This window comes from Bidens hawaiensis, unplaced genomic scaffold (genome assembly GCF_021521415.1).
Source record: "Bidens hawaiensis isolate Kalapana, Puna unplaced genomic scaffold, B.hawaiensis_p1.1 tig00029921_1, whole genome shotgun sequence".
Lineage (NCBI taxonomy): Eukaryota > Viridiplantae > Streptophyta > Magnoliopsida > Asterales > Asteraceae > Bidens > Bidens hawaiensis.
In genome coordinates this window covers 36,332-49,191 of record NW_027494978.1, presented here as the reverse complement: position 1 = coordinate 49,191, position 12,860 = coordinate 36,332, and the positions used below count along the sequence as shown (strand labels likewise).

General features: G+C 32.6%; 1 protein-coding gene across 2 annotated transcripts; it reads left to right on the top strand.

The window, feature by feature from the left end:
- The first annotated feature begins 788 nt into the window (after window positions 1-788).
- LOC143579727 (protein TOPLESS-like) lies at window positions 789-9,544 on the top strand. Of its 2 annotated transcripts, none has more exons than XM_077062952.1 (25): window positions 789-930; window positions 1,472-1,582; window positions 2,088-2,267; window positions 2,362-2,475; window positions 2,552-2,710; window positions 2,947-3,124; window positions 3,209-3,427; window positions 3,508-3,676; window positions 3,754-3,863; window positions 3,944-4,013; window positions 4,279-4,352; window positions 4,443-4,538; window positions 4,625-4,720; window positions 4,816-4,943; window positions 5,485-5,719; window positions 5,800-5,961; window positions 6,105-6,194; window positions 6,291-6,437; window positions 6,509-6,619; window positions 6,694-6,873; window positions 7,070-7,198; window positions 7,767-7,862; window positions 7,960-8,148; window positions 8,654-8,823; window positions 9,143-9,544. In XM_077062952.1, exons 2-25 carry the CDS (start codon window positions 1,503-1,505, stop codon window positions 9,348-9,350), a joined length of 3,390 nt encoding a protein of 1,129 aa, XP_076919067.1. In that variant the 5' UTR covers window positions 789-930; window positions 1,472-1,502; the 3' UTR covers window positions 9,351-9,544. The 2 variants fall into 2 exon arrangements, with proteins under 2 accessions (XP_076919067.1, XP_076919066.1); XM_077062951.1 differs by having other exon boundaries at window positions 9,140-9,544.
- The last annotated feature ends 3,316 nt before the right edge of the window (window positions 9,545-12,860 follow it).

The following is a 12,860-nucleotide window of genomic DNA, read 5'->3' as shown; positions in this document are numbered from 1 at the left end:
CTAAAAATCCTATCTGCTCAGAGATTTTTTAGAAATAAACAAGTGACACGATAGTTAATGACACGCGACAGAATATGATCATAATGTCGACAAAATGTCCATTGACCAATTAATTCAAATATTTCCCAACATAAAACTAGTTGATCCGATCACTTTTTAATTATGACTCAACGAGATTTTTAGTAAACCAACATCTACCATAAGTGACACGATTGTTTTATGGCACGTGACAAAATATGATCATAATGTTGACAAAATGTCTATTTGACCAACCAATTCAAATATTTCCCACCATAAAACTAGTTGACCCGATCATTTTTTAATTATTACTCAACGAGATTTTTAGCTAACCAGCATTAGCCACTTGTCCAGAAAATTTCGCCGAAGCCAAAAAAATATCTCATGGAAACCAAAAGATTCTCGTCAGAAACCAAAATAATCTTACTGACTTCATAACTAATTAAAACATCCTTAAAAATGATTAGAAAGTGATCAACTCAACCAGTTTTAATATCTGGTCTTAAAATAACCTAAAAATAAAAAGAATAAGACCTTTTGTAATACCATAGAATGCAAAGCACTCTATCTTTTCTCTTGATCAAAGCCAAGCTGAAGTACAGCTGTCAGCTTGTTAATCCAAGCCGGCTCAGTAGGACCCACAACTAAATTAACTTATCACATATCCACTCACTACTTATAATAAACACACTCACTTTTCAACTGATAAGTCAACTGAGTTATCAAACTTCATCTATAAAAACAACCCTTCTGCAAACACTATCAATGGTTTTATTTTCTCCACACACACACACACACACACACCTACTCACATATTTATATATAGATACAGACTTATATGTATCTATAGAGAGAGAAAGCTGTGTTTTTTTTTTCTCTTTGGTTTCTTCATCAACTGATCTTCTTGTTAAGGTGGGTTTTTTTAAGATTTTTATGGGTTTTTTATTTTATTATTTTAATTTTTTTAATAATGATTTTATTTTTTTTTGACTTGGTTTAAAGGTGGGTTTTTTTTAGATTTTTATGGGTTTTTAATTTTATTATTTATATATTTATTTTATATATTTTTAATGTTGATTATTGTGTTTCTTGACTTGGTTTAAAGGTGAGTGCTTTTTTCTGATCCACCATAGAAATCTGGTATTTTTGTTACTAAAATTAAAAAAAATGATGTTTTTTTTAATTAAAAATGACATCATTTGATTATTCTTGTTCATATATTTTTGTTACTAATATTATTCTTGACTTGGTATGCCTGTTCATCTAATAATAATAATAATAAGTTTTTTTAAGCTTAAATTTATGGGGATCTAGTTTCTGGGGTCTGGGATTTTATTTTTATTTTTAAATTTTTTTATTCATTTTATTTTAATTTATTTTTTAATTATTTTTAATTTTTTTTACTGCTGTTTAGAAGCTTAATATTATTATCTTTTGTATATGGGTTTTACAGATCTGATATCTTTAGCGACGGTGGAGGCATAATGTCGTCGCTAAGTAGAGAGCTTGTGTTCTTAATCTTGCAGTTTCTTGATGAAGAAAAATTTAAAGAAACAGTTCACAAGTAAGTTATTTTTTATATTTTGGTGTTAAAGTTGAAAACTTTAAGTAGAATTGTGAGATTTGATGCTTATTTTAATATTTTATTAGTTTTCTTTAGAGTTAATTTGTTAAATTTGAAGTAAAAATGTGTGATTTTGTTGTTTATTTTAATATTTATTAGTTTATTTATTTATTTTTTGTGTGTTAAAGTTGAAAACTTTAAGTAGAATTGTGAGATTTTGCTGTTTTTTTTTAATATTTTATTAGGTTTTTTAGTTAATTAGTTGAATTTGAAGTAAAAATGTGTGATTTTGATGTTTATTTTAATATTTATTAGTTTATTTATTTATTTAGTTATTTATTTATTTATTTATTGTGTGTTAAAGTTGAAAACTTTAAGTAGAATTGTGAGATTTTGATGTTTGTTTGAATATTTTTATTAGGTTTTTTAGTTAATTTGTTAAATTTGAAGTAAAATGTGTGATTTTGATGTTTATTTTATATATTTTATATGTGTTTTATGTTAGACTTGAACAAGAATCAGGGTTTTTCTTTAATATGAAGTATTTTGAAGATGAGGTTCATAATGGGAATTGGGATGAAGTTGAGAAGTACCTTTCGGGGTTCACGAAAGTGGACGATAATCGGTATTCGATGAAGATATTTTTCGAAATTAGAAAACAAAAGTATCTTGAAGCATTGGATAAGTAAGTAGTTAGTTAGTTAGTTACATTCACTAACCTTAATGTTGAGTAAATTAAGGTTCTTGATTACTAAAGCGTACTCGCATTCGTTTGGTAGACATGACCGATCGAAAGCCGTGGAGATTCTCGTCAAGGATCTTAAAGTGTTTGCGTCGTTTAACGAAGAGCTTTTTAAGGAGATTACTCAATTGTTGACTTTGGAGAATTTTAGGTATTGTAAAGATTAAACAAGAATATTAATCTTTCACAAATTGATAAAATAAAAATTGTTTTCGATTGAATTTTAGGGAGAATGAGCAACTTTCTAAATATGGTGATACTAAATCGGCTCGAGCTATAATGTTGGTTGAGCTCAAGAAGCTTATCGAAGCAAATCCCTTGTTTCGTGACAAGTTGCAGTTTCCTAATCTCAAGAACTCGAGGCTTCGGACTCTTATAAACCAAAGGTTAGAGTTTTACCACATTTGCATAGTGTTTGGATGTGCAAGTATGATTATCTCGATGATCGGATTTTAGTGTTTTGAGTAAATTATCGCTTGATTGTTTAGTGGTCAAATAAACACTTTAATCAACATAAGAATATCCGAACACTATGAGTGAGGTTATACTGGGTACGTTTGTTTGTTCGTTTGTTATGGCTAATATTGGTGACTTTTTTGTATAATGTTATTGTGTAACGTAGCTTAAATTGGCAACACCAACTTTGTAAAACGCCTAGGCCAAATCCGGATATCAAAACTTTGTTTGTAGACCATTCATGTGGACAACCAAACGGTGCACGCGCTCCATCGCCTGCAAATAATCCACTTCTTGGATCTTTACCAAAAGCCGGAGGCTTTCCTCCTTTAGGGGCACACGGGGTTCGTTTTATACAACTTTTTCATTGTAGTTACTCGGTTTCTTGACTTTCTTTGACTAATTGGTATATATTTTTTTTTGTAAAGCCATTTCAACCGACACAAGCTCAAGTTCCAACCCCCCTTGCGGGTTGGATGTCTAATCCACCCGCAGTATCTCACCCTGCGGTTTCCGGTAGTGCCATTGGGCTTGGTGGGCCCTCTATTCCTGCTGCGTTAAAGCATCCACGGACCCCACCAACGAACCCGTCTGTGGAATCTGATCATGTGAGCAAGAGAACAAGGCCCATGGGCTTAACCGATGAGGTGATTTGGTTTTTCATATTCCAAATAATGTTTTAACTTATTATTATTAGAATGCACTTATTAAACAACTTCTTACATAGGTCAACCTTCCGGTCAACGTCTTGCCGGTGTCATTTCCGGGCCATAGTGGTCATAGTCAAGCTTTTAACGCGTCTGATGACTTGCCCAAAACGGTTGCACGTACTTTGAACCAGGGTTCATCACCTATGAGCATGGATTTTCATCCTATACAACAAACATTACTCTTAGGTAAGTTAGATCAACTTTATTTATTTATTTATTTTAAATATAGACTGAATTGTGGTTCAACAAATTGGATACGTTAGTTGGAACGAATGTGGGTGACATTGGATTGTGGGAAGTTGGTTCAAGAGATAAATTGGTTTTGAAAAACTTCAAAGTTTGGGATCTTAGTGCATGCTCAATGTCTTTGCAGGTATGTATGTTTAGGCTTAATTAGTCATTTATTAATTTTTTTTTGAAGTATCGTAAACCTTATTGTTTTCATATTTTTAGGCTGCTCTTGTTAAAGATCCCGGGGTGTCTGTAAATCGTGTAATTTGGAGCCCGGATGGTTCGTTGTTTGGTAAGTCTTGGAAAATAAATGTAGCATAATATGTGAGCTCGATTGTCACCTCAACTTAGATAATAATAATAATAATACTAATAATAATAATAATAATAATAATCTTGAATAAAAAAGACAGATTTTGGATGATTTTTAACCTCTTTGACCTCCTTTTTAGCTAGTTTTTTTATTTGACTCGTTTGAGATAAAAAGTCAACGCAAGTCAACGAATTCAGAACTAAACGGATCGAAAATGACACATTGAATAATTTTATGCACACAGGAGTTGCTTATTCAAGGCACATTGTTCAAATATATTCATATCATGGAAGTGATGATGTGAGACAACATCTAGAGGTACGTGTACTTCCATTCTGTTGACTTTGACAGCTTGACTTCTCTCGTAAATGATAAATATTAAGTAACATTGGGTTACTTGATTTATAGATTGATGCTCATGTCGGTGGAGTTAACGATCTTGCATTCTCTAGTCCGAATAAGCGGCTTTGTGTGATAACTTGTGGAGATGATAAGACCATCAAGGTTTGTTTTAAATATATATTTGTTGGTCGGTCAACAATATTTGAAAATAGATATATTTTTGATGTTTTACCGTCTTGTGATTATAGGTTTGGGATGCAGCAACGGGCGCAAAACAATACACTTTTGAAGGTCATGATGCTCCCGTGTATTCCGTATGCCCTCACTACAAAGAAAACATTCAGGTAAGAATAAAAAATCTTGAAAAAAGAAGACAATTTGTTAATGTTTTATAGCGTAAACGAAAGTATAAAACTTTTTGTAATTTTTTTGGTCTCAGTTCATATTTTCAACGGCTCTTGACGGGAAAATAAAAGCATGGTTATATGATAACATGGGTTCCCGGGTGGATTACGAGGCTCCGGGTCGTTGGTGCACGACAATGGCATATAGTGCTGATGGAACAAGGTTAGTTGCAACAAGATTGATGCATTGACTCTTATTAATTAATGGTGGAAAACAAGCGGGCCGGGCAAGTTGGGTAACGGGTCAAAACGGTTAACTTTTTGTATGGGTCGGGTTCGGGTTGACTGGAAACGCTCCTTTTGTCCAAAATTTCTAAATTCTTTACAAATATTTAAATGCCAAATGTGATTCCAAACATCATTTCGGTGGATTAAAACGTTCAAAGTTTGTGATTTTGTCGATCTTTTGGTGATAATATTATTTACTCGTTTAACCCACGGATGAAATCTAATGCATACAAGTAAATGGGTCGATTAATATGTTCAAAGTTTGTAACTTTCTTGATCCTTTGGTAATTATATTATTTACCCGTTTGACCCGGTACTGATGAAATACAACCCAAATTGATGTATATAAAATATGTTCAAATTTTGTAACTTTTTTGATCTTTTGGTGATTATGTTATTTACCCGTTTGACCCACTCGTTATTGGATGAAAATGGTCAAAGCTTGTAACTTTCTTGATCTTTGGTGATTATTTCAGGCTATTTTCATGTGGGACCAGCAAAGAAGGCGATTCACACATTGTAGAATGGAATGAAAGTGAAGGAGCTGTAAAAAGAACATATCTTGGATTCCGTAAACGATCTTTAGGCGTTGTGCAATTCGACACAACTAAAAACCGCTTTTTGGCAGCCGGTGATGATTTCAATATTAAATATTGGGATATGGATAATGTTCAACTTTTAACAAGTGTCGAGGCTGACGGAGGTCTTCCGGTAAATAATATTCATTTCATTTAAAAAAAAATAATTTTGATCTTTTTTGAATCTAATTTGTCATTTAATAAAAAATGAAGGCGAGCCCACGTATCCGGTTTAATAAAGATGGTACTTTATTGGCTGTTTCTGCTAATGAAAATGGAATCAAAATATTAGCAAATACGGATGGTCTTCGGTTACTTAGAACTTTTGAGAATCTTTCTTATGACACTGCATCAAGAGCTTCTGAACCTCCAAAGGTAACCGAAAGTCTGAAAATACAGTCACACTTATTTTTTACATGATACAATATTTTATAATAATTGCAAGTCACACTTATTTTTTACATGATACAATATTTTATAATAATTGCATTATAATTTATAATACTTATAATACTCAGCCTGCCTTAAACACAATAACGGCTGCGGTTGCCGCTAGCGGGGCTGCAATGGCGGAGAGGGTGGCCTCTGGTGGTTCTGTCTCGGGAATGGTGAGTTTGGAAGAAAAGTTATCGGTTTTGGATTTATTAAATGTTTTTTTTTATTTTTCTAAAATATAATGAAATATAATATTATTGTTATGGTAGAATGGGGATAATAGAATTATGGTGGACGTGAAACCGAGAATCACCGAAGAAACGAATGACAAATCAAAGATTTGGAAACTCACTGAAATAAGTGAAGCTTCTCAGTGTCGGTCACAGAAACTTCCGGAAAACATGCGAGTTACAAAGGTATGTCGTCTTTTTTTAAAATTGTTATATTGTTAAATAATTTTTTTTTAAATTATTATTTGATTATGCAGATATCAAGATTAATATATACAAATTCAGGAAATGCTATTTTGGCATTAGCATCAAATGCTATACATCTGTTATGGAAATGGCAACGTAGTGAGCGCAATTCAAGTGGCAAGGTAAGTTTGACTTTGGTCAAAGTTTGATAGTCATGGTCAAGGTTTGACTTTTTAGGTCAAACTTGTTTTTGCAGGCAACAGCCAGTGTTTCCCCTCAACTATGGCAACCTTCAAGCGGGATTTTGATGACAAACGATGTGGCAGAAACCAACCCTGAAGAATCGGTTTCCTGCTTTGCATTGTCGAAAAATGATTCGTACGTGATGTCTGCATCAGGAGGAAAGATTTCTTTATTCAACATGATGACTTTTAAGGTAACGTTGACTAATTTTTTAGCATCAACTATCAATGGAATTAGTTAAAGATTTTGAAAATTTTAGTTATCCAAATGAAAGTTTTTAACAAATAACCGCCTTTCAAGGATGTTGGCGGTTGAATCTGAAACAAAATGTGCTTTGACTTGATGTTTATATAGAACAATGTATGACCTAAAAGTCAACTTTCGTGCAGACAATGACAACGTTTATGCCTCCACCACCGGCAGCTACTTTTCTTGCTTTCCATCCACAAGACAACAATATTATTGCTATTGGTATGGATGATTCGACCATCCAGATATATAACGTTCGTGTTGACGAGGTAAATCAATGTTTGACATAAAAAGTCAACTATCACGTTGTTTGGAGTTGGGTACCGGGCCAAAGGATTAATTCTTTTGTACCGGCCCACATTTTCTCCAAAAGTTTACTTTTTTGTAACAAATAAGTGTGTGTCAAATATTAGTATAAAATATTATTTTGGTTAAAAATTTATGTTTTTTAAGCTTTGAAAGTTCACTTTAGATGACTTTCGGGCCCGTTTTCTTTTTAAGCTAATCTTTGTGTTGATGTAATAAGATAAAGAAACTACCACATTATTTGGAGTTGGCAGTATAAGCGGATAGAGGCAGTTGGAAACAGGCCAAACTGTATGGTTCAAAACGGCCCGAGTTTAGTTGCTCAAGAAACACTTATTTTGGTCACTTTTTATTAAGTTTTTCTTTAACTTTTCATTAAACAATTAGCGCGTCAAAGACTTTCGAAGTCTTTTTTTTAAGCTTTTTATAAACACTAAAATATTGAGCTATATATGTTTTATATATGTTTGACCTTAAAAAATTATTAGATTTTGATATTTCTTTCTTATCTACCTTTTTTTTGTGTTTAAGGTCAAAAGCAAACTTAAAGGGCACTCCAAAAGAATCACGGGTCTTGCATTTTCTCACGTGCTCAACGTTTTGGTCTCGTCAGGGGCCGATGCTCAGGTTAGTATGTTCATTAACCACCACACAACCTCAAGAATTTGCTATCAAGATTCTTAGTTATAGTTTTTTTATTTGTGTTTTTTACTTAATTTTGTAGATTTGTGTATGGAGTTCTGACGGATGGGAGAAACAAAAAGCAAGATACTTGCAACTTCCACCGGGAAGATCACCAACTGCACAGTCGGACACCCGTGTGCAGTTTCATCATGATCAAATCCATTTTCTTGTTGTGCATGATACGCAGCTTGCTATTTATGAAACAACAAAGCTTGAATGTGTAAAGCAGGTAAATAACTCTTCTTCTTTTAATATTTTCTAGAGGTGCAAAATAGGTCGATTTAGTAGCGGGTCGGGTCTATTTTCTGAGTATTTTTTTTATAAAAGATTAGTGTGTTAAATATGATGCCACGCGTTTTATTATTCAACGGAAATTTGAATAAACGATGAGGTTTTATGCATCAAACATAGTGCCATCTGCATAAAAAGGTCAACCAAATTTGGTTTGACTTATTTTCTTATAACCAACTTAATTTAAATGATGAAAATCATCAAAATTTCATGAAATTTGATTTAAATGGAAAAGATACCGACAAATCATATGCCACATCATCAGTTTGACCGTTTATTGTCACAATAAATCCAACCTTTTTGAATTATCCCAGCCAAAATTGGTTACTTTATTTTTTGGCAAATTGTCCATAAAAATACAATCTGACTGACTTTTGACATTTTTACCCGTAGAGAAAAAAAAAACTCAAAACTGACTCGTTCATAAATTTTGGTTTTTTCAGTGGCTGGCACGCGAATCTTCTGCCCCGATATCCCACGCGGTGTTTTCATGTGATAGTCAGCTCGTGTATGCAAGTTTCTTGGATTCAACTGTCTGCGTGTTTACAGCTTCTAATCTTCGTTTACGCTGTCGAATCAACCCTTCTGCATATCTTTCTCCCAGTGTCCCAAGGTAACAAGATTCATCAAAATGGTTTCTTTATATTCAAGCTTCAAACTTTTTGCTCAAAATGCTTATTTTTCGGGCAAAGTTTCAAACTTTTTGGTAAAAAATGCTTTATTTTTTACGAGTTTCAAACTTTTTGATCAAAATGCTTTCTTTTTGCACAAGTTTCAAACTTTTTGATAAAAAAGGCTTTCTTTTTGTACAAGTTTCAAGCTTTTAGTCAAAATGTTTTTTTTATTTGAATAACATTTACTTTTAATTTTTCTAAATGAGACAAAGTATTGTTTTTCTCCGACCGAGTCATTAAATATTGTTTTTTTAGCAGCCCGAGTGTGCATCCGTTGGTAATTGCTGCACATCCACAAGAACCAAATCAATTCGCATTGGGGTTGTCAGACGGGATGGTGCATGTTTTCGAGCCACTTGAATCCGAAGGCAAATGGGGGGTTCCACAACCGGCTGACAATGGTTCAACAAGTAATGCAACGGCTGCATCCGTTGGGGGGTCGGGTGCTGAACAAGCCCAGAGATAACCGCGTTTTTTTCGTGGCAAAATCATTTTTGGTGGTGCATGAAAAAAAAAAGAAAAGTTGTAATTTAGTTGGTGACATGCAGATCTAACTGGTTATGTTTCTGTAAAGGTGTACTAGGTTTGATGTTTTTTTTTAAGATTCTCCAAGTACAAGAATGTACTAAAACATGTGGCAAATACACCATCCAATGTTATATCAAATTTGTGAAAACTTGTCAAGAATGGATCTTGAATCTTGATTTCATGTTTGTCTTGAAATCCATCTTTTAACATGGTTTTAGATTCTTGGTTTTGAATATAGTCGAAAGTTAGGGCTGTAAACGAGCTGAGTCGAGCCAGAGTGTGCTCGAGCTCGAACTTAATCGAGTTGGCTCGAGCTCGGCTCGTTTTCTTTATCGAGCTTGAGCTCGGCTCATTTAAAGCTCGAGCTTCTCGAGCCAAGCTCCTTTAATTTTTCATTTTTTTATTTTTTATTAATTATTTATTTATTTAATATTTTACAAATCTTGATACATAAAAGACAAAAATTATAATTTTAACATACATATTATATGAAATTTATAAACTAGAGAATTTATAACTTTATATGTTTTATTTTAGTTATTCTTTCATAAGGTTTTAGGTATCGAGTGGCATACTATATGTATAATTTTTAATTAGTTATTTCTGGGTATGCTATTATTATATATAGATATTAAAATTTAGGGTTTAATCTAAATGAGCCAACGAGCCGAGCTAACATGTCGAGCCAAGACCGAGCCACGAGCCGAGATGACCCTGGCTCGAGCTCGGCTCGTTTAGAAATCAAGACGAGTCGAGCCAAGCTCATTTAGAATCGAGCTTTTTCGAGCTATTTTTGAGCGAGCTTCAAGCGGGCCGCAGGCTTTTTGAACAGCCCTATCGATAGTCGAAATCAAACCGCCATAGCATATTCGGTTGAGGGTTGAACAAGTCTTGTTGACGGGTTGAACTTGACACGACCTGGAAATTTTGTCAAGACACATGAAGAGTATGCGACATGTGTATTCACGGGCTGATCTGATCACGTTTGGTTTTAAGTTAGAAGGTTCGCTTTTAAGATTATATAAAGTACAAACTAAGTTAAAGTTATCACATAAAACACATTTAGAAAAACATGTTAGTTACTTTGAAGCGAAATTGTTCCAAACTTGTTTAGACTAATTCGAAACATGTGAATTTTGTGTTACATTAGTGTAGTACATGAATTCATACCTCTGATTATGAATTTTGATCAAAGATAAATCATGCATGCAGTGACGGAACCAAAACTTCTTAATGAGAGGTCATCACGAAGTTTTTTTTTCAACTACAACTAAAACGAAGCACAATCAAACAACTTCTAAATCATCACTTTATTAACAGAGAAAGAGATTTTAATGTAAATGCTCTAACCTTAATTATTTTGTTAAACATTAATTAGACTTGAATGTAACCTTGATTAATTTTTAGAACATCGTAATATGGGTGTTCACGGTTTAGTTTGAAACCATGAAATTGTCCAAACCGTTCATCAGTTCGGTTTCGTGGTCGGTTTTATTATTAAATTTCGGTCAGCCGATTTTAATAATTTCAAATCGTTATGTATGGTTTGGTTTACGGTTTATGCCAGAAAACCAGCCATATAAAACCGGACCGTAAGATTTTAAACTATATTTTAATTGTTTCGATGTTTCTTATACATATATAAATATGTGTATATTAGGCTTATTAATCATTTATAATCCATTTTTTTTATACTTACATGCATTTCTTTTGCAATAATCTCAAACTAAACAGAAGATATCAAGTTTCATGCATATTTCCTTTCTAAAAGTTAAATAAAAGATCCAATTCTAGTGCTTTCTTTCTATTATTAAATTATTATTATATATAACAATTACCAACTTTGTGTCGCTAAACACCGATTGGGCCATTTAACGCCACCATATTAGTCATTGAATTTTATTTTTTAGTTATTTTAGTTTCGGTACCGGGACAGAATAACAGAAACGAATGAATTTGTGTAGACTCACGACCTCAATGATCGTGACCGAAAACGCTCTGGTTTTACCAACGTCCGATAACCGACGCCTCCCATTGGTCCACCTCATTTTTTATATTTTTTTTCCGTATTTTAGCTCTGTTACCGTAACGAAAGTAACCGAATCCGACCAAACTTGGGTTGAGTTATCGCAGTGACACGTGTCCAAATTATTTTCTTTTATATATATATATATGTATATATATATTTATTATTTTTTTTCATTGCTTTAATTATTATTGTTTTTACTTTATTTTTTTCGACAATGCTACTTTCTTATGATAATTTTTTTGGGGGTTGTTTTCTACTTTTATGATCAAAATGGATGTTTTAAAATAAAATTTTGATATTATTGTTTTATTTAAAAATTCATTTTTATCATTATGCTATAAATAATATATGTGAAAAAATAACTTACATTACAAACCGAATTGATTTTGATTGAACAAGATCATTACTGATTTTTGTTTTTAATTCAAAACGGTGTCGGTTTTTGTTTTTATGATTTTTGTTGTTGTGTTAAATTTTTTCCAACATTTTGGTACAACTGCTTTTAAGCAAAGTTTTATTCAACAAAATTGTATTAGATATCATAAGCTTTGCGACTGTAAGTACTGATGGCAAACCGAACGAATTCCAACTGAATAACATCGTTACCAATATCAATATTAAAAACACTCCCGTGTAAGAAAACAATAAAAATAACAATAATAAAGCTATTAAAAAAACAAAGACAATAAAAAACCAAAAAAGAGTTTTTTGTTTTAAATCGGTAGTTTTGATAAAATAATAATAATAATAATAATATGCATATAAAAACAATTTTTAAAATACCATTTGTATGATTCTGATTTAAACCAGATGAAAAAAAGGTTTTATTAATATTAGTTCATTATTTTCTCTCTCTTTGTTAAAATAGGAACTTTTTATAGAAATTATATTGATGAATAACATTAGGAGTAAGAAAAGATAGTGTATTAAAAAAAACATTTAGTAATATTTTTTAAATCATCTATTTTGGTAAAAAGTAAAAACTATTTACCCCTTCCATTTTTGGTAAAATATTTAAAAAAAAAGCTTGAACAAATTAAATTATAGTGTTTGAAACTACAACTATTTAATGTACCTAAACACCTCAAAGAAGATACACAAATAAGTTGCAAAGACGAAATTGGAAAAAATGGTTGCTTTCAACTTTAACATGGTTGGTTTTACGGTCCTGCTTTCATTCATGGCAATCTGTTACTCGGCCACGGCGGTGCAACATACAGTGGGCGACGCCTATGGCTGGGTTATTCCCATGAACCGTAGTCTCTACACCGACTGGGCATCCATGAATACTTTTACCGTTGGTGACTCTTTGGTCTTTGACTTTCCCACTGGAACACATGATGTCACTGAAGTGTCTAAAGATGACTACGATCATTGTCACGTTAGTAACCCTGGGTCCACCATAAAAACCGGCCCTGT

Coding starts and splice junctions, on each gene's coding strand:
- LOC143579727 (XM_077062951.1), top strand. CDS start 1,503: ATGTCGTCGCTAAGTAGAGAGCTTGTGTTCTTAATCTTGCAGTTTCTT. Junction 3,125..3,208: donor CTCCTTTAGGGGCACACGGG/GTTCGTTTTATA, acceptor TTTTTTGTAAAG/CCATTTCAACCGACACAAGC. Junction 6,874..7,069: donor TCAACATGATGACTTTTAAG/GTAACGTTGACT, acceptor ACTTTCGTGCAG/ACAATGACAACGTTTATGCC.